Source organism: Narcine bancroftii, unplaced genomic scaffold (genome assembly GCF_036971445.1).
Source record: "Narcine bancroftii isolate sNarBan1 unplaced genomic scaffold, sNarBan1.hap1 Scaffold_104, whole genome shotgun sequence".
Taxonomy (NCBI): Eukaryota; Metazoa; Chordata; class Chondrichthyes; order Torpediniformes; family Narcinidae; genus Narcine; species Narcine bancroftii.
The window spans coordinates 662,171-684,160 of NW_027211818.1; the positions used below are offsets into that span (position 1 = coordinate 662,171).

A 21,990-nucleotide genomic window follows, 5' to 3' on the forward strand; every position below is an offset into this window, starting at 1 on the left:
CCTCCAGTGATCTTTGAAAAATCGCTGTCAGTGCCCCCGCTATTTGTTCCCTGACCTCCCTTAAAGTCCTGGGAAAAATCCCATCAGGACCAGGAGACTTATCCACTTGAATTGACCCAAGAAGCTCCAAACCTCTTGCTTTACTAATCCCTATCCTTTTCATAACTAAGCCCTTTGCCTCTCTTATCTTGTATTGCCCTTTGACCCTTTCCCTCGTGAATACAGACGAGAAAAATTTGTTCAATATTTCTCCCATCTCATACGGTTCCTGAAATAGTTCACTGGTCCCATCATCCAGTCGACCTATTCTATGTTTAACCCTCCTTTTATTGTTTACATATCTGAAAAAACCTGAGGATTCACCTTTACCTTATTAGCTATGGACACCTCATCCCTTCTTTTTGTCTTTCTAATTTCCCTCTTCAAGTTCTTAAGAGTATGTCAAAATGATCACTGGATCCGAAGTTCTCTCTAACGCTCACCTCCGTCACCTGCCCCATTGCATTCCCAAACAACAGATCGAACACTGCTCCCACTCCAGTTGGCGTCTCAACATATTGCTGCAAAAAGCAATCCTGAACACAATGCATAAATACTAAGCAATCCTGCCCTTTTACTGACTGCATTTCCCAATCAATATTTGGAAAATTGAAATCCCCAACCAACACCACCCTATTTTACCTGCATATCCCACCTATTTCCTTGCACATTTGCTCTCCTAGTTCCCTTTTCCCATTTGGAGGCCTTTAATAATCCGCATAATAATAACCTCACCCTTCTTATTTTTCAGCTCTAGCCACACTGCCTCTCTTGACGAGCCCTCCAGTCTATCTTGCCTCAGCACTGCTGTAATATCCTCCCTGACATGTAATGCCACACCTCCCCCTCTTAATCCACCAACTCTGTCACATCTGAAGCAGCAAAATGGTGGAACATTCAACTGCCAGTCACAACCTTCTTTCAACCATGTCTCGCTAATGGCCACACATCATAATGCCACATGTCAATCCACATTAATTCTCGCATTAAAATAAATACAACTCAGGGATCTCCTACATCCTACCTTCTGCATATCCTCCTATCTACCATTCTCACAATTTTCACTGCAGTATCTGTTTACTACATCCTGCTTTTCCTCCCTCAAATTATCTAAACTTGTCTCTTTCCTTATCCTACTAACCCTCACCCTACCATCCTGCCTAACTTGAAACCCTGTCCCCAACCATACTAGTTTAAACCCCTCCTGACAGCCCAAGCAAATGCTCCCACCAGGAGACTGGTCCCTCTGGGATTAAGATGTCACCCATCATTATGGTATAGGTCCCAGCTTCCCCAAAAAAGATCCCAGTTGTCCAAGAATTGAAACCCAGTCTCTGACTCCACCCCTTGAGCCACATGTTTAACCTCCACCTAATCCTAGGTGCTCGCTGGAAGTGCTAGCTGCCTGATGTTACTCTCGGAATAAATGAAACAGGAAGGAACACAGGGCTAGCCTGAAAGAAAGAAGTTATCATCTGGAGAACCCTGATGGGCCAAGTTTTATCAGCGACACATTGAGCTGACTAATGGTGGTAGCTCAGTTGTGAAAATCCTGGAACAACAAATCTCTCTCTGCAAACCTTACAGAACTTTCCTGAGTGGCAAAGCCTGATGAACTTTATACATGTTCAATTCCATGCACAGTATTAGAATTGCCTACAACCATTGAACTTAGAAGAATGAGAAGTGAGATTGAACTGTGAACCAAATAACTTTTCTTAAATTTACACACACATCATACACATGCACTTAGACTTAGAAGGGGATTAAGGTTAGTTAAGTTAATAGAGATAAGTTAAAGTTTGATTCTGTTTTCATGTTTAAAGATAATTAAAAACAACTTATCTTTATATAACTACTCGTCCTGGTGAATGTCTATTGCTGCTGGGTTTTGGGATCCTTTGGGCTCACAACACCACAGTCTGGTGACGTACATGGACCTCCTTCCCACTCCATCCATTTTGAACCCCCACATGAAGAGGGAAACTGCACTGGTAATAGCCAGGGCAGAGGTGTGTGGGATGGGCCACGCCTGCATCACACGCAGCAGTACCGAGAGCACCTTGCACCTGATGACCAGGTTCTTCCCCATCACTGAGAGGGAATGTCATTCCCACAGACCCAATTTCTGGTGGACTTTTACAATCGGGTCTGACCATTTTTTTTGTTGCATGCCTTGGCCCCTCCAAGCCAGATCCCCGACACCTTCAGGTAGTCAGATCTGACTGTGAAGAGGACAGCGGACTGATTTACCAAAGTGCATTCCTCGCTTTTGTTCCAGTTTACCCTGGAACATAGATTTGTATACTTCCTGGTCCAGCCACTTACAGACTTGTGTACAACTCAGCCGGTCTCCCAGAACTGGGGGGTCTCTGTGCTGCTCCCTGTCTCCTGGAGCTGGGGGTCTCTGCACTGTCCCCTTCTTGCAGAGCTGGGGATCTCTACACTGCTCCCTGTCTCCTGATATTGTTGTTTTATTCTCCACCAGTCCCGCAGCAAAACCCTGACCCCTGGACGGAATGTAGAGGCACAGAGGGATCAGTGAAAATATGGGTAGTTTTGCCAGGGTGGGGTCCATCCAGGAGCATGATAACAGCAGGGAACCCGTGGAAGGGGATGGAGGGCATTCGATGGTGCACCAGCAGGACACTGCTGAGGGTGTGGATTCCCTCGGGCTCTCGAGGGTAGAAGGCGCAGGTTATTCCAATGGTTTAGGTGAGGCCAGGGTCCAAATTAGAGCTGGCGCAGGTCATCAAGGGTCGACATAACAGGTGCCTGGAACTGACATGAGGATACTAAGGGCTGGTAGAGGTTGGTAAGGAGGGGGTAGTTGTGTTCCGACGAGGAATTGATGAGTGAGGGGCCACATGGATGGGACTTCAAGACAAGGGGCCTCTGATTGTCCAGGGATGGGTCCTGTAAATAGACCCGCAGACATCCAGCACACAGCATCTTTGACCCACTACCATCAGGAAGGAGATATGGAGGAACAAAATCAGGCTGCCAGACAGGGAAATAACTTCTTCCAACAGGCCGTGAGATTGACAATGCAATGCGAGTTGAATGGGTCCGTGGAATGAAAAGGATGAGAGGGATATGGACTCTTTGCAAGCAGCTTGGCCATCAGAAAAGAAGGGCCAAAAGGATGGTTTCGGAGTTGTCTATCTTGTCCACACTTTTGAGTTGAATCCTTAAATAATTCATGACAGGCAGGACTATCATTTTAGATGGAGATTTTAGATTGACACATGCAGCCCGGGAACAGGCCCTTTCAGCCTCTGAGCCACAAACACTCAATTACACCAATGACCTACAAACCCCGGTACGTTTTAAATGGTGGAAGGACCAGGAGCAACTGGTGGAAATGCACGCAGACACAGGAAGAATGTATAACTCCCCAGAGACAGTGTCAAATTTGAACCCGGCTCGCTGGCCCCTTATCAGCATTTTTCTAACCGCGGCACTAACCTCGCCACTCTCAATTATTGCCAGGGTTCTTCCTCCTACTTTCCATGAGTTGTGATTGCTTCCAATTCCAGTGCCCTTGTTTCCCTGAGACTCTGACCCCTGCCCAGTGACTCTGTCCCTAATGCCTCTCCCTGGCCAGATGATCACCAGTCTCTCCTGGCTCTCACCCAAATTTTCTTACCCAATTCCACCACCTACAACCCCCTCGTCATGGCCCACCCACTCGCCCACAGGGCCAAGGGTAGCAAGGTGGCGGAAGGTCCAGCCTGTAGTCACAAAGCTTGTCGAAGGACAAGTGAGAGCAGGAGTCCTGGGGCAAGAGGTGAAGGGCAGTGTGTACTGTAGCAGCCAGCTACACAGGGTCACAGCCTCCAGGGTGCGGAGAAAGAGAGAACTGGCTCAGATGGGACAGATGTCCCGGTGCCAAGGGTCAGGGAATTCCCCAGCTCGGTGAAGGACTGGGACACTGTCACCGGCAAGGAGACTGGACCACTGCCCTCCCCACATCTCCACCATCTGGGGGTCCCCGGAGTAGCTCAGGTTCCAAGGTCTGTCAGTGGGGGAAGGGGGAGGTTCGGGAATTGGGATGGGGTAGTTCTGAATGGTGATCGAGAGGATCGGTCCAGTGGGAGGACAGACATGACAGACATGAGGGCTGGGGCTTCAGGACAGATCCCGTGGGGAGGCAGGAGCTTTGGGGACCAGCCGGTGGGGGACAATGGCTTTGGAAATGGACCTGGTGGGGCTCAGGGGCTTTGGGGAGAGACCAGTGGGTTTGTGGGAGGACCTGTCGGGCAAAAGAATTAGTGACAGACCAAGTTGGGAATGGCATTGGGGATGGACTCAGCAGGAGATGGGATGTTGATGGACCCGGCGGGGATGCGTTTGGGAATGGATCTGGTGGGGGATTGTATTGGGATGGATCAGGTGGGGGATGGTATTGGGGTTGGACCCAGTGGGGGACAAGATTGGGGATGGACCCAGTGGGGGACAAGATTGGGGATGGACCCAGCAGGGGGTGGGATTGGGGATGGACTCGGAGGGAGACGGGATTTTGAATGGACCCGGCGTGCACAGAATTGGGGATGGACCCGGCGGGGGACGGTATTGGGGACAGATTCAGCGGGGGACGGTTTTGGGGTTGGACCCAGCAGGGGACGGGATTGCGGATGGACCCGGCAGGGGATGATATTGAGGATGGACCTGGCGGGGTCAGTTTTGGAGATAGACATGCTGGGGGATGGACCCGGCAGAGGACTGCCCATTGACTCCGTCTTCAATGCCTCACACCGGCCGGATGATCACCATTCTCTTTTCCAGGTCTCACCCAAACTTTCTTACCCCAATTCCACCACCTACAAACCCTTGTCATGTCCCACCCACTCACCCACAGGGCCAAGGGTAACTAGGAGGGGGAAGCTCCTAGCTGTGGGCACACAGCTCGTTGAAGGACAAGTGGGAGCAGGAGTCCTGGGGAAGAGGTGAAGGGCAGTGTGTACTGTAGCAGCTAGCTGTACTGGGCCACATTCTCCAGGATGGTGGGGGGAGAGAGAGAGAGAGAGAGGACTGGCTCAGATGGGATAGATATCTGTGTGCCAAGGGTCAGGGGATTCCCCAGCTTTGTGAAGGTATGGGACACTGTCAACGGGAAGGAGATAGACCACTGCCCTCCCCACATCTCCACTGTCTAAGGGTCCTAGGAGCAGCTCAGATACCAAGGCCTGTGGGTGGGGGAAGGGGAAGGTTAAAGAACTTTGGTGGGGTAGTTGTGATGGGTAATCGATTGGAGAGGGTCCCAGTGAGGGAACTGGTCTGGTGGGAGGACAGACCTGATGTTGGGCCTTTGGATACAGGCGAATTGGCTTGGGGGACGGGGACAGGGACTTTTGGCTGGGCATGTTGTGGGACAGGGGCTTGTTGAAAGCCCTGGTGGGAGACAGGAGCTCAGGAGACGGTCCAAGCAATGGGTGGAGCATTGGGGATGGGCCCAGTAGGGAATAGAGGCTTTGTTGACAGGCCTGACAGTATTTTGGGGATGATCGCAGCAGGGGGAGGGGTTTGGGGACAGGCCTGGTGGGAGATGAGGGCTTTGGGGAAGGGCCAGGTGGGTGACAGGGGACAGTATTAGGGAAGGACCCAGAGGACAAAACCACCCCTGGAGCTCTGGTTCACCTCGGGTCACTCACCTTGGCCCACGGACGTGCTTTGATCTGCGGGAAGCTGAATTCGTTGCAGTTTGGGTTCATCTCCCGGATCTGCTCCCTGGATGAGGTCCGCAACACCTGTTGGGACAGAAACCACCTTCATTACTGGCTCAGGGTGGGGGGAGCAGGAGGGTGACAAGGGGAGGGAATGCAGTGTATGTGTACCAGGTCATGGACATGGGACGAGCCCTAGAACTGGGGTGGTGGTGAAGGCTGAAACGTTAGGGGCATGTAAGAGGCTCTGAGTCACGTGGATGAAAGAAAAATGGAGGGTTATGAGGGAGGAAGGGGTTACTTATTTTTATTTTGATCGGCACAACATGGTGGGCTGAAGTGCTTGTACTGAGCTCTCATGTTCTATGTTAAACGTGTCCTGTCAGTCTTTCAGCAAGCGGATATGTCGGGGAGGGACCGCTGCTGACTGGCACATTCCAGGCTGCAGGAGTCTTGCTGTGGGATGGACAGTGGGTTGGCGTAGCCAACACGAAGGTACTATAGGTATGGATCATAATCCTTCCATAACCGTGCACTGAGAGGCTGAGACCAAGGGGAACTCCTCCAACAGCAGAGGGGGGCAGTAACCACACGGTATCAAAGTGGTGGCAATGAAGGTAAACAGAGACATATGCAGCAATGTGTAGTGAAGGGAATATCTGGATACAACAGGAGGAGGAGAAAAGACGGAACGGTCTTCCTCTTTGGAAATAATTTGTAAATAAAGTCAATTTTGTGGGGTTGGGGGGTGGGGAAGAGAAAAGCCCTACTCAGTCAACTTTGCTTCATGAGATACATTCTCCGATCCAGAAAATCTCTTCTGCACCCGCTCCAAAGTACAAGATCAAATTTATTACCCTTGGATAGCACAAGTACGACCTGATAAAACAGAGTTCTTGGGATAAACATACGCAAACACACAACCAAGCCCTCACACAACAGACAAATGATACATGTGCAGCACGTCCAGAAAAATTACTCAACATTGTTGAGTAAATAGCAGAGTCGAGGAGTATTTGTATGAGCAGCTCATCAATCGTTCCACGTTCTCCCTGCCTGGAGGAAGAGGCTGTTCCTGGGCCTGGAGGTACTGGCTCTGAAATTCCTGGATCTCTTTCCCGACGGGAATAGCTGGATGATGCTGTTGGCCGGGTGAAGGGGTCCTCGATGATTTTGTCAATGATCGTAGTGGATCACATTGATATTTGGGGTGGTGGGGGGCAGGAGGGTGTCCCCAGTGTTGCTCTAGGCCACTTTATGTCCTGTGGATTGACCTCTGATCATTTTTTAAAAATATTATTTATAAATAAAATCCTCAAAGAATTCACACAATTAATAATAACACAAATAAAATATAAATACACTTGTCATAGTTAAAAGAAAGAATAAAGAAACCCCCCCACCATTAAACCACCCCATCTCCCCTCCATCCCCTTGCTAAAAGAAAAAGAAGAAAAATGAGGACAAGGGACCCCCAACAGGAGAACCAAGTACTTTAACGTTCCTTTTCAAAAACTGAGGCCTTAAGGAGAAAGGGAATGTTAGAGCCACCCTTTGTAAATATGGGGTCCATATTCTTCCACAATATATGTTTGAGGCGGCCTGCTCACCAGGACGAAAGCCAGTACACAAGATGGATGACGAACGCGGTGACTACACAGATCCTGCGGCAACCAATCATCTTCGTCCCAGGTGACATCCCGCACAGTGGGAAACAATGAGCAATGGCAAGAACACCCACCAATCCGAGGCTGGCTTTGCCGTCTCGAAAGACCTGTCATCAGTAGCGGGAGAGTATATAAGCAGAGCTGCCAGTTCAACGAACCAGTCTTCGACTTCGACTTCACGGGTGTGTATCATTCATTCTGTCAGAAATAAAACTTCTCACACATGAGTCTCTTTAAAACTGATGACACGACAAGCTTTATTTACAAGTCTGCAGAGTTGGACTCAACTGGTTTCTCACCAGTTAAGCCCCGATACATACAGTGCATTGATTTTTATACCTTTATTATTTGCCCTTCCCCTTCTTATTAATACTGTTTTAATTGGTTAGTATTACAAAAACATTCTAAGTATAACTGCATTATTAATTATCACGTTCGTTACGTACGCTGTGAACTCTACATTCACTGAATTCTGTTTCTCACACTTCTTATCAATCCTTTGTCTCCTGCATGTCTCTCACTATGACCATGAAAAGATAGGTTTAAAAAAACATATTCAGCAGCTCCTTCTGTCCTTGACTGCTAGTAAACTCTCTGTCCGTTCTGGCTTCCCTGTTTATGATTAATCATCACATTTTAACTTAAGTCTTTTTAACCTAAATTTTCTATATCACAATCCACCCCTTTCTCTCTTTAAAATGTGTTCAATATATGTATAGATATGAATGGGGATTCTAAGCTAGGGAAGAGAAATGTTTTATGATACATTAATCTCACGCTGAAATAAAAGTCTTACAGGGTCTCCCATCCCCCCTGGTTGCATAGCTTGTTCGACCATGGAAATCACCAGGCTGCGTAGACAGGGAATAATACAGGGCAAAATAAGTAGGAGGAATAAAATACCTCCGATGACCCACAAGAAGGTACGCCACCAGGTTCCTCCAAACCATTTGTCCATCCAATTAAATTGTGGGAAAGGATGCCAGGTTTGAACCGGTACATGGGACAATGTACGAATATTATCAGCGATTTTACGAACGGCTTTTCCATTATCATCAATCTGTAAGCAGCAGTTAGTCAAATTAAGTTTGCCACATACACCTCCTTCCGTGGCTAGGAGATAGTCTAGGGCTAGACGGTTCTGATATATAGCAGAGCGCATTTGACCTTGCTGGGATGCAAGTAATTGCAGGGCTATAGCTGTTTGATTTGTAACAATTTCAAGCACTGCTTGTAAGCGAATTATGCGATTTAACATATATATAGGAGTACGATAACCCCAAGATCCATCTTGAGCCCATGTAGTGGGACCATAATATTGAATTATGCGCTCTGGAGGCCAATCATCTCTCCATTCTCCCAAATGTACCGTGGTAGAGCGGGGTTCACGATGTAATGTATCAAAGACCTTCACGCCTAATTTATGACCGTGATCGTGGGGTAGAAGGAAAAATTCTGGGCGGATTATTCCTAGGAAACAAGTTCCACTCCACTGTGAGGGAAGACGAGTATAAGCTTTATTACCACATACCCAGAATAATCCATTTGGGGATACTCCATACCCCCTTTCCCAAACTCTTTTAAGAACAGGATTTGATTGGTATGGTCCTGTGATGGTGGAAGTGATACAATTCCAAAACTGAATACTGCTATTAGACAGGGGTAGGCAATTAGTTTTAAAAACAGTGGATAAGAACCAAGTCTGAGGTTTAGGAAACCAAGTGAAAACACCAGGCGAAATGCGAATCCATACAGCCTTGCAGGGACTTTCTCCTACTGGGTATTTGCCGGCTCGTGAGAGACAATAAAAACCAGAGGGGACGTTAGAGAGAGACCAGGTTTCTCTTGATCTCGTTCGGTTAGTTGTCCAAATACGGGAAATCATGGTCAATGAATTGAGAGGTTCTCCCCACCAAGGCCATTGTTCTGACATCCGTGGACCCCCGCAGACCCAACAATTGGTTACATTAAAAGTTCCTGCAATTTTAGTTGCCAGATCTACAAAAAGGTTATCTCCCCCAATTGCATTACCGAAACTTACATGGTTATTTGGATGGACTCGAACTAAGTCCGGCTGTCTTAAAGGGACAGGCAATCTCGAGTGTGGAGTGTAACTTCTCATTGGAACAGTACGTTGGTGTATGCAAAACCAGAGTCCATCAGGGCATGGTGGGCTTGAGTCACCTTTCCAACCGTTAAGAGGGAAAGGAGTGGTATTAGGAATCTGTATATAATGACCCATATTATTTCCTTCTTTTTCCACACAAGGGGTATATGGATGTTGGGTGGTATTTTCTGCCCAGCATTTCTCAGGAACTGAGGTATGGGAAATGAAATTACCTTCCTTTCTTCCCCAAATGTGGTCCTGAAACAGGACCACTGTATCTCTGCATTTCTTACATTTCACACCTGATAAAGACATAGGCAAACTAAGAAAAATCAAAGAACATAACAATAACATTGTGAATTAAGTCTTTTTGCGAAATCGTAAGGTAAGAGGTTTTTCTCCAGGAATACAAGTCCAATCTGAGTTCGTATCAGGGTCCTGTGGCGCCTCTACAGGTCCCTTAAATCTGGATGCGTGTGTCCACCCCTTCTCTCTTGTTCGTGCTGCAGCTTCTGTAGTTAAGAGAACTTGGTATGGACCTTCCCACTGGGGCTGGAGTTTTTCAGTCTTCCAGGTCTTGATAAGAATCCAGTCTCCTGGTTCCACTTTGTGTAAAGAAAAGTCTAGAGGCGGTGTTTGTGCCAATAGTCCTCTCTTTCGTAAATCTGTAAGAGAGCGTGACAGTGCCTGTAAATAGTTCCTAACAAATATATCCCCTTCCCCCAAGGTGGGACACCCCTCAACTGTACTCCAGAAGGGAAGCCCAAACATCATTTCATAAGGGGACAGCCCTACATCTTTTCGTGGGGCAGTACGAATTCTCAATAAGGCTAGGGGCAGACACTTTATCCAAGGCATTTTAGTTTCCACCATTAACTTTGTCAATTGGATTTTTAGTGTTCCATTCATACGTTCGACCTTCCCTGAGCTTTGTGGATGCCAAGGGGTATGTAATTTCCAAGAGACCTGTAATGCATCACAAATCAATTTCTGGATTTTTGAAGAAAAATGTGGACCCCTGTCTGAGTCTATAGAATCCATTATACCATATCTGGGGATTATCTGCTCTAGGAGGAGGCGAGCTACTGTAGAGGCTGTAGTATTTATTGTTGGGAAGGCTTCTACCCATCGGGTAAAGTGATCTATTATCACCAACAGATATTTCCATCTTTGAACTTGAGGTAACTCTGTGAAGTCGATCTGGATACGTTGAAAAGGGCGTATGGCTAATGGTTGACCTCCCATGGTCCCTGTCCTCATTATCTTCTTATTAATTTTTGTGCATAGGTAACAATTTTGCACCTCTTGTTGGGCCAAGGTGTAGATTCCTTTACACACATATTCTCGAAGCACTGTGTCACATAAGGCTTGGGTGCCCCAGTGGCTCTGTTGATGCAGGTGTTTTAAAATATTGCGAGTTATTTCTTTATTTAGAACAATTCTTCCATCTGGTGTTTTTCCATGTTCCATCAGGTAACTGGCTTGCGCCCAGCTGATCCATGTTCTTTTCTTCCTTAGCAGTGAAAATGGGAGCTGTCTTTATGCCTTGCCTTATTGGGATTAAAGTCAGCAAACGGACTTCTTGTTGCATGGCTGCTCTTTTGGCTTCTTCATCAGCCAGTCTGTTTCCAATTGCTGTCGGGTTATCTCCCCTTTGATGGCTTGGTATGTAGACCACTGCTATTTCTTGGGGTAATGTTAAGGCTTCTAGAGTCAGAGTAATCATCTGTTCGTGTGCCAATTCCTTTCTTCTTGATGTAATTAGACCACGCTCCTTCCAGATCTTACCAAAGGTATGCACTACTCCGTATGCGTATTTGGAATCTGTGTAAATCGTTCCAATTTTCTTTGCCAGTATTCTGAGGGCTCTCTGCAAGGCATATAGTTCACAGGATTGTGCTGACCAGCTTCCGGGTAGTCTCGTGGATTCTACTACTTTCCAAGTATTTCCTTCTATTATAGCATACCCATTTCTTCTCATTCCGTCAACACATCTGGCGGAGCCATCAATGTAGAATTCATATCCTTCTCCCAGCGGAGTATCGCAAAGGTCTTCTCGGGTCTTGGTCTGAAGATCTGTCAACTCGACACAGTTTGTCATACATAAACTTCACCAAAGCTGAGTAGTCCTCTATCCATAACCTACAGTATCCTAAGAGTCCCAGGAATTGTCTTATTTCCTTCTTATTACGGGGTAAAGGCATTCTAGTGATTCCCGCAATTCGTTCAGGGGTAATCCGTTTCTGTCCTTTACTTATCTGGTGTCCCAGATATATCACAGTTTTCTCAACAAACTGTAACTTGTTTCTGGACACTCGTAGACCCTTTTTCCCCAGATAATTCAAGAGTCTAATGGTCTCTCTCCTCATTTCTTGTTCCTTGGGTCCTGATAATAGTAAATCATCCACATACTGCATTAGTTGGGAATCATCAGATTGTGGATAGTCCATCAGGATTTGTTCTAGCATTTGTCCAAACAGGTTTGGAGATTCAGTGAACCCTTGGGGCAATACAGTCCACCGAAACTGTCTCCGTCTACCTGTCCATGGATTTTCCCATTCAAACGCAAACATATCTCTACTTTCCTCTTCTAACGGACAAGTCCAGAAGGCATCCTTTAAGTCGATAACACTAAACCACTCATGGTCTGGGGGAATCCGACTCATAATAGTATAGGGATTAGGCACCACTGGGTGGCGGGTCTGAACAATAGCATTCAAACTTCTTAGATCCTGAACTAGGCGATAGGATCCATCTGACTTTTTTACTGGGAGTATAGGGGTGTTATAAGGTGACATGCATTCTTCTAATAGTCCGTCTCGTATTAAAGTCTCAATTACCGGCTGTAGCCCTTTTCTCCCTTCCAAAGAAATAGGATACTGACGTTTCCTTACCGGCTGATGACCTGGTATTAATGTGACATGTAAAGGTGGGATGTCCAGACCTCCTCGATTTCCCTCCTTATACCAGACTCTCTCGTCAATCTGCCGTTCATCCTCTTCCTTTAAAGCGCAGAGGTGGACTCGCACTTCTCCGTCCACAGGGAGAGCACCCAAACCTAGGAGAGCCTGTAAGTCCCTTCCTAGGAGGTTAAATCCAGCCGAAGGTAATAACAAGAGGTCTTGTACCCCTTCTCTTTCTTCCAGTTTCACTGTTACTTGGGGAATTATTGATACCATTCTGGGAGCCCCTTCTATCCCAGAAATTGTCAAATTACTTTTTATAGGCTCAGTTCCGATTGGCACAGTTATTACACTACTTCGTTCCGCTCCTGTGTCCACCATAAACACCACCTCTTCTCCCTTGGGACCAATTTTTAGTTTTACCAGGGGTTCCCTCTTATATTTGGTCCCTAACATTTGGAACCCCTGACACCCCTAATCTTCTTCCATAAGTTCGAGGGCACGCAATTCCCTCTTGTATCGGGGGCATTCCCTCTTAAAGTGTCCTTCCTCATTGCAGTAATAGCACTTAACGAACCTCCGGGGTCTTCCCTCTCTTGGATATTTTGGATTGTTTAGAGGAAGGTTTTGTTTTCTTTCCCCTCTGGATTCAGCATTCATCTGTCGGATAGTCTGTACCATAACCTTTGTCGCCTTCTTTTGATCTTCTTCTTCTCTCTGCACATATACTTTTTGTGCCTTTTTTAACAGTTCACTTAGGGGTTTTTCACTCCAGTCCTCCTCCTTTTCTAGTTTCTTTCTAATGTCTTGCCATGATTTGGAAACAAATTCAATTCGAATAAGCTGTTCACCCATTGGTGTACTAGGGTCCACACCAGCATACTGTTGGACATTCTTTCTCACCCTCTCCAAAAAATCAGTAGGGGACTCGTCTTTCCCCTGGTGGTTCCCAAATGCCTTGGTAAAATTGTGACCCTTTGGCACAGCCTCCTGTATCCCTTTAATTGTCCACTCTCTATATTGTCTCATACTTGCCAATCCCTCGGGTGTTCGTTTGTCCCACCTGGGTTCATTTAAGGGATATTTTTGTTCATGGGGTCTAGGGTCCCCAGGTTGTTCATATTCCCACATGAGGAGGGCAGCCCGTCGAATCATCTGCCTCTCCTGGGGTGAAAATAATGTTCCCATTATTGCCTGCATCTCTTCCCACGTATATGTGTTTGGTCCCAAGAATTGGTCAAGCTGTTCAGCCAGTCCTATAGGATCTTCCAATAACTTTTTCATTTCTTTCTTAAATCCCCGCACCTCTGTACTAGTTAGGGGAACATTCACATATCCTGTTCCCCCTCCCGGTCCTCCCATAGGAACTTCTCTCAGGGGATTTAGGTTTATTGAAAACTTTGATGGTCCTGGACCAGTCTGGGATCTTGTCCAGGGTCGGTTTACCGGTGGAAGTTTAGGGTCCGACTCCCTTAATTCATCCTTTTTATCCCGGCCCCCTTCGGGGCAATCAGATTCATCACCTTTCCCCTCCGGTAATAAGCTTTCCTCGGGCGCAGTAGGCACCGGGGGAATATAAGGAGGGGGAAGGTTGTCCAGAGGTTCCCATTTCTTTTCTCCTGCCACTCTCAATTTAAAACATTCTGTTAAGGATCCTGGCCAGGGAACCCAACAAAATGCATATGCTGACTCTTCTTGATTCACCTTTGGTCTCGAATTTACATATATGTTTAATGCTTGTTTAACCCAATCCTCATCAGATCCAAATTTCGGCCACCAGACCGAGGAACCTTTAATAGGTTGTTTTGACCAAAGGAGACAATATTGGACCATCTTTTTCTTGTTTTTGTCCCGATATCTTTTACTATCCCAATTTTCAAACATTCTCCCCAAAGGGCTGTCAAGGGGTACTCCCAGGAATTGTCCTGAATTTTCAGACGAGCCCTTAGATTTTGATCCTCCCATTTTCTCACCTAGATCTGTTTATCGTTGCTGAGGACCCTCTCGCTCTGGACCCTACTCCCTTCCTCTCAGACGCCTCGTCGGAGGTGCTGTCCCTCCTTCGGTTACCGCTGAGGTTTTCCTGGGGTTGACCCCTCTCTTCTCGGCACTTCGTCGGAGGTGCTGTTCCTCCTTCGGTTACCGCCGAGGTTTCCCTGGGGTCTATCCTAGAGTCCCGCGACAGGGTCCTCACACAACGACAAAAGATCTATACTTAATCTATTCCGTTAGGTTTTTATCCAAACAGGTGTATCCCGTTACACCTGTTACCCAATCCCCACACCACAATCGTAAGTCGTCACTTACCGGTGTCTTCCCGGGGATTGAACCGTCACCCTTCTCCTCTCCGTCTTGTCGTGTCACCCTGTCCGGATACCACTCGCTGAAGCCGCCCGAAGCGACGAGCAAGGGACTAGGAGCCGCTGAATTCAGCGGGGTGCACCGCCTCCGATGTCCCTCTTCTCGCCTCCCCTCACCGCCGGAGTGTAGATCCCGGACGAGCCCCCATTTGTCAGAAATAAAACTTCTCACACATGAGTCTCTTTAAAACTGATGACACGACAAGCTTTATTTACAAGTCTGCAGAGTTGGACTCAACTGGTTTCTCACCAGTTAAGCCGCGATACATACAGTGCATTGATTTTTATACCTTTATTATTTGCCCTTCCCCTTCTTATTAATACTGTTTTAATTGGTTAGTATTACAAAAACATTCTAGTATAACTGCATTATTAATTATCACGTTCGTTACGTACGCTGTGAACTCTACATTCACTGAATTCTGTTTCTCACACTTCTTATCAATCCTTTGTCTCCTGCATGTCTCTCACTATGACCATGAAAAGATAGGTTTAAAAAAACATATTCAGCAGCTCCTTCTGTCCTTGACTGCTAGTAAACTCTCTGTCCGTTCTGGCTTCCCTGTTTATGATTAATCATCACATTTTAAATTAAGTCTTTTTAACCTAAATTTTCTATATCACACATTCCACACATCATGGTGAGTGTGCTGGATATCGGTGCGAAGGAAGAGACTTTCACCATTGACCACCTCAAACCAGCACATCAGGACATTAGCAAATTCAGCCCCCACGACCCAGATATAGACGACCGAAAGCAGCGAACAGCGCTGGTTCTAGGAAGGTGGGGCATCATGCTAACTGGGATGCCACCCTGTACACAAGATGGCCGACGAATGTGGCAACTGTTCAGAGTCCACGGGGACCAACAACTTTCATACCAGGGGACAACGCGCACGGCAGGAATCAACAAAGAAGGGAACACTGAACAATTGGAGGCCGGCATGGATGTGACATCACTCCAGTCGACAGCAGCAGGGAGAGAATAGAAGCAGAGCAGCCAGTGTAATAAAGGAGTCTTTGACTTTGATTTTTTGGGCGTGTGTCCACCTTTCCACCCATCACAGTAGCGCGCACGCTCCAATTTCACATCGAATGGTCTTGCTCATCTTACATCGGGAGTCACGTGTACAGTTTCCTTACCTGAAGCATGAGAAGTGCACAAAGATCGTCAGATTTGTTTCTGGGGTGTTTTAAGCAGGTGATAGAAGGAAAGTTTGAATGTGGATCTCTTGGTCGTTGGTAAAAAGGGAGATGACCTTACAACATTATGAGAGGACACAGCAGCACGGATCGAGAGAGGATAATCCAAAGGAGCCGAACACCAAGTGTCACAATTTCCCAATAACCGATCAGCTGCTTAGACTTTAAGAAATGTCTTCAATGAAAATGTAATATCCTTGGAATTCTCTCCGCTTTTGAAGGTGCATTTGAAATTGGGATCCGTGGACTTGTGATGAGTTTATTGCCGTACCCACTCATAGAGGGATCATATGCATTGAACTTAGATGTAGATACTTTGAAAAAAGTAGCAGACATTAAATTGGAAGCGGTAATAAATATGAAGGAAAGATTGAGAATAAATAGTCTCCCTTGCAGTTGGGGTACAATGTATTGCTTGAGATCAGAGGAATCCTGGAGCCAAGACAAAGTGATCCTGTGTTTCCCAAGGATTTGATTGTTGTTGGATTAGTAAAAAGTGGAAGGGCCGAAGGGTCTTCTGATCCTTCGACTGCTTGATTTGTCTTCTGATGCTGATTGGGTTCACCTGTGTATTCGCTCGCTCGCTCGCTGATTGGTTGCTTCAGTTACGCGAGGCAACGGGTTGATTCGGTGAGGCCGCTATTTGATTGGACGCTGAAGTCGGGTTGGATTGATGGGCGGGTTCGCGGGTTGATTGGCTCTTGATGTGAGGAGGCGGGACATTTGCGGCAGCGTCGTCTGCTCGGGGTCCGTCGTGTCGCCTCGGGCGCGAATGGGAGTAAGTTGGCGGAGGCGCCGGAACCTTCCACAGCCGCGCGGTCCAGGGAAAGCGGGCGACCCGCAGCCCACCGGCCCCACCCGGGAGCGGCCGGTACCGGCTGGGTGTTTGGGTGGAGCCGAGGCGTCGGTGCGAGGCCTGATGCCGCCGACAGGGCGAGGCTGGAGGCCGCGGGGTTACTTGCAGCGGGAAGGGGCGGGGTCAGGTGATTGGCAAGTCTTGTTTGCGCATGCGTGGTGAGTTCGCGCATATGTTGCAGATACGCATGTGCCGATTGAGGGAGACGAAACGAACGCTTTGCGCTCGCGGCAACTGACGACTGGCGCATGCGCACAGAAATTAAGATGGCTGCCCCCAGCTAATGGACCTTGAGTCACAAAGTCAATCCTGTGACTTCTCGTTTGTCAAATCATTTGATTTTAAAAATAGGCTCTAAGACTTCAGGGCTCCTCGCACGGGGGCAAAACCCCGACTTGCGACCATCGTGGTCCCACCCTCCCCCCCTACTCGACCATTGTGGGACCTTTGGACTAAACTCCTTTAATTAAAATAATAACTATTTATAAACTCCTACAAGACTTCAGGGCTCCTCGCACGGGGGCAAAACGCCGACTTGCGACCATTGTGGGGTCTGATTGATCCTTTGGACTCCATTATGGTCGCAGGTCGGGGAGGACCTGTCGGGGTCATTGGGTCGCTGAGGAAGGGATGGAAAACCAATCCATTTTTTGCTTCCCAATGCTCATAGAATGTGTCTGATTCCATCCGTTTTTCCTGTTGTAGTATCACATTCTTCATAAAGTTAGATGTTATTTTTTAAATTGTGTCACCTGAACAATAATGCTCCAATCCTTCTGATCCTGACGTACCATGTGTTTAAAATGTAATGTTTCTCAGTTACTTGATCGAATGCCTTAAAAATATAGGGACTTTGGTGTTAAAAATACAGAGTAAAGATTTCACCAATCCTTTTGAATTTATGATCTCTGGAATTTCTGGTCATGTTTTCTATTTAGGTTGGTGTATCTTGCAGACCTGTTTGGTTGCAGCAAGTAAGAAGTTATCCATTTGTAGCATCCGCTGCGGCAGCGCTACCAAATAAAGAGACATCCAACCAAGGTGAGTGTAAAACAAAGACTGGCTTTTCTGGTTTAAATTTCCCACGTGTGCTCACTGGCCCACCCACTTCTGGTAACGTACCCCTGACTTCCAGCATCACTCTCCAGCTGGCTGGCCGCTACGCGGAAGTGAAGGGCATCTCAGCCCGCACATGGTGCAAGGCCCAGGCTCCTTCTCAGTGATAAAGGGGACTCTGTGCCATCTTGGACTGTCCAAGTGTTGCAGTTATTTGGCCTTTTTTGCTTGCCCAGTTGCCTAGTGCGCTACAATCTCAGCGTTGATAAGGGGGAAATTCTTTCAATGTTTTATTCACTTTTATTACAGAATTCTTCCTAGTATATCTGTGTAACATTGAAAATTATGGGTTTTCATGAACAGGGATCATGATTTTACTCATAATTTGGTGAGCCAATGGATAGGACAGTTTTTGCTAATGCCCCATGGGAAGCAAAATAAAAATGAAGTGACAAAATTAGGAAGGTTTGTTGACCCATCTTTTTAAGCAGGATGTCAGGATGATTTTCATCTTGCTTGCTGAATTAAAATGTGATTTGTCAGTTCTTAATGGCAGCTGCCATTATTGGCATTGCAAGGAGAGATGGGAAATGGGTCAGGTCCTTGGTGGTCCCAGTAATGCAACGTAGAAAGATGTCACGGGGCTGAATGTGGTTTAGGGAGGGAGAGGGTATTAATTTTTAGGAAAAGTATGTGGCCAGCCACCTATCAATATTTTTTTATCAAATAGAAATTCCTGCTGGTAGAGGCCATTTCCTACTTTGAACAGGCCCAATGTCATTATCCAAGCAGATATTGTTAAGAGCCCAAAGGATCCCAAAACCCAGCAGCAAGAGACATTCACCAAGACAAGTGGTTTTTAAAACAGAAGTTATTTTTAATCAAATTTAATCATGAAAATAGAATTAAACTTTAACCTAACTCTATACTTAACAATACTTAACAGTGCGGCTAACTCTATACTCTAACCTAACTCTATACTTAACAGTGCGGCTTTCGCGCAAACAGAGGAACTACTGACATGGTCTTTGCCCTCAGACAGCTCCAAGAAAAGTGCAGAGAACAAAACAAAGGACTCTACATCACCTTTGTTGACCTCACCAAAACCTTCGACACCGTGAGCAGGAAAGGGCTTTGGCAAATACTAGAGCGCATCGGATGTCCCCCAAAGTTCCTCAACATGATTATCCAACTGCACGAAAACCAACAAGGTCGGGTCAGATACAGCAATGAGCTCTCTGAACCCTTCTCCATTAACAATGGCGTGAAGCAAGGCTGTGTTCTCGCACCAACCCTCTTTTCAATCTTCTTCAGCATGATGCTGAACCAAGCCATGAAAGACCCCAACAATGAAGACGCTGTTTATATCCGGTACTGCACGGATGGCAGTCTCTTCAATCTGAGGCGCCTGCAAGCTCACACCAAGACACAAGAGAAACTTGTCCGTGAACTACTCTTTGCAGACGATGCCGCTTTAGTTGCCTATTCAGAGCCAGCTCTTCAGCGCTTGACGTCCTGCTTTGCGGAAACTACCAAAATGTTTGGCCTGGAAGTCAGCCTGAAGAAAACTGAGGTCCTCCATCAGCCAGCTCCCCACCATGATTACCAGCCCCCCCACATCTCCATCGGGCACACAAAACTCAAAACGGTCAACCAGTTTACCTATCTCGGCTGCACCATTTCATCAGATGCAAGGATCGACAATGAGATAGACAATAGACTCGCCAAGGCAAATAGCGCCTTTGGAAGACTACACAAAAGAGTCTGGGAAAACAACCAACTGAAAGACCTCACAAAGATAAGCGTATACAGAGCCGTTGTCATACCCACACTCCTGTTCGGCTCCGAATCATGGGTCCTCTACCGGCACCACCTACGGCTCCTAGAACGCTTCCACCAGTGTTGTCTCCGCTCCATCCTCAACATCCATTGGAGCGCTTACATCCCTAACGTCGAAGTACTCGAGATGGCAGAGGTCGACAGCATCGAGTCCACGCTGCTGAAGATCCAGCTGCGCTGGATGGGTCACGTCTCCAGAATGGAGGACCATCGCCTTCCCAAGATCGTGTTATATGGCGAGCTCTCCACTGGCCACCGTGACAGAGGTGCACCAAAGAAAAGGTACAAGGACTGCCTAAAGAAATCTCTTGGTGCCTGCCACATTGACCACCGCCAGTGGGCTGATAACGCCTCAAACCGTGCATCTTGGCGCCTCACAGTTTGGCGGGCAGCAACCTCCTTTGAAGAAGACCGCAGAGCCCACCTCACTGACAAAAGGCAAAGGAGGAAAAACGCAACATCCAACCCCAACCAACCAATTTTCCCCTGCAACCGCTGCAATCGTGTCTGCCTGTCCCGCATCGGACTTGTCAGCCACAAACGAGCCTGCAGCTGACGTGGACTTTTTACCCCCTCCATAAATCTTCGTCCGCGAAGCCAAGCCAAAAAGAATACTTAACAAACCCAAATTAACCCCTTTTTAATTCTAAGTGCACATATTTGTAATGTGTTTAAATTTAAGAAAAGTGATTTGGTTCACAGTTCAATCTTACTTCTCTTTCTTCCAAGTTCTCTGGATGCAGGCAATTCCGCTGTGCACAGAATGGAATGTGTATAAATTTCACCAGGATTTGGTGCTCGAAAGGTAAATGTTTACCGCTCAGGATAGTTCTTGTAGGGTTTTTAGAGAGAGGTGTGTTGTTCCAGGATTTCCACAACTTAGGTACCACCATTAGTCACCTCATTGTCTCACTGATGAACTTTGCCCCGTTAGGGTTTTCTAGATGGTAACTTATTTCTGCAAGCTACTACAGAGTTCCATTCCTCTTTTTCCAAACAACAGGAGTTCTTTCTTCTGCTTAACCTAGTGTTAGATAAACAAAACCTAGGATTGAATTTCCTGTAAGCAGCCTGCAGAAAGGTACTTGCAGCCATCCTGGCTCCATTTCCAAACAATGGTCATTCATTTTATGACATCAGTTTGATTAACACCTACTTTTGAATGTGAATAACATTCTCCAGAGATCTTCAATAATTCTTCAGTCTTTCAAATAAGATGTTTTAAAATGTATGTGTGTGTATGTATGTAACCTACTCTAAATCTTACCAAAATCCCAAATATTACCAAATTCTCCAAATATATTTATCCATTACAATATCACGTAAGGAGCATTTAAGAGATTCTTAGACAGGCATATATGGGTGAATGAAAAACAGGGTTGTAGCGGATGCACAGCACAGTATTACAAACCACCACCATCAGTTCACAGACTTACCTGACACGTCGCGGGCTGACAGTGCTGGGTACCAAAGTACAGTGAGTGGATCAAATGAAGCCCCTGCCTAAAGGCATGGGGCACTAATGGCTCGTAGATTTAACCTGCTGGTCCTGTGGACCGGAAGGTGTTCACTAATATTCTCATTGACAGGCAGGGAATAAAAGGTCTGTGTATGTCTGCAATAAACCAGTCTTGAGTTGACTACCTTTGTATGTGTTTGCCTTTATTTAGCAGCATCTACCACAGTAGCCGCTCCAGGGTTTTTTTTTTGTTAGAAATATCTAGATCAACACAACATCGTGGGCCAAAGGGCTTGTACCATTTTGTCATATTCTGCTATTGCTTGACTTTGAATATCTGTTGTAAGCTCTGTGAGACTTCAGTAATGTAGCAAATGTGCACAGCAACATTGCAGTCAGGAGTTTGTATCTCCTGGTTGACTTGAGCTTTTCTCTTTTTCACACAATGCTTTCTAGTTCTGGTCAGTAAGAAAAGAAATATTGTGCATGTTGAATATGTCATTATGTCTGAAAGTAACACTGGAAAAGAGTCAGTAACACCAAGGTAAATAGCATCCTTTAGTGGCTGGTGCAGTTTCCTGACGGGCACAAGTTATCACTCAGTGGCGACAGTGATGTGAAAATGTGGGTAAATTATTTTGTATATGATTTATACATGTTAAAATTAGCTGTTGTTTGTTCCAATTTCAGGTAGGAGTGGTTGCAAAGTGGGTAAGGATAGAAAATACTTGGGGATAAAAAACTGGGGCTTGCATTTGATGGTGTGAAAGTCAAAATGGAAACTCAGAATAAGGCTCATCTGATTTAGCAAGCCACTGGCTCTCATACATCCACC

The 21,990-nt window shown here is 46.5% G+C and overlaps 1 protein-coding gene and 1 long non-coding RNA gene across 2 annotated transcripts in view; one reads left to right on the forward strand and one right to left on the reverse strand.

The window, feature by feature from the left end:
• Positions 1–7,600: 7,600 nt before the first annotated feature.
• LOC138750190 (endogenous retrovirus group 3 member 1 Env polyprotein-like) lies at positions 7,601–16,287 on the reverse strand. Its single transcript, XM_069912335.1, has 2 exons — positions 14,690–16,287; positions 7,601–10,144 (listed from the first exon to the last, which is right to left on the reverse strand). Exon 2 carries the CDS (start codon positions 9,831–9,833, stop codon positions 8,130–8,132), a length of 1,704 nt encoding a protein of 567 aa, XP_069768436.1. The 5' UTR covers positions 9,834–10,144; positions 14,690–16,287; the 3' UTR covers positions 7,601–8,129.
• Positions 16,288–20,018: 3,731 nt separating this feature from the next.
• The window catches only part of LOC138750191 (uncharacterized), a 33,777-nt gene continuing 31,805 nt past the window's right edge, over positions 20,019–21,990 (forward strand). The window contains exon 1 of the long non-coding RNA XR_011349142.1: positions 20,019–20,501. This is a non-coding gene — a long non-coding RNA (uncharacterized lncRNA). The remainder of the gene's footprint in view (positions 20,502–21,990) is intronic.

Bases quoted from the DNA above. Each gene is read 5' to 3' on its own strand.
- LOC138750190 (XM_069912335.1), bottom strand. From the start codon at position 9,833: ATGTTATTGTTATGTTCTTTGATTTTTCTTAGTTTGCCTATGTCTTTA.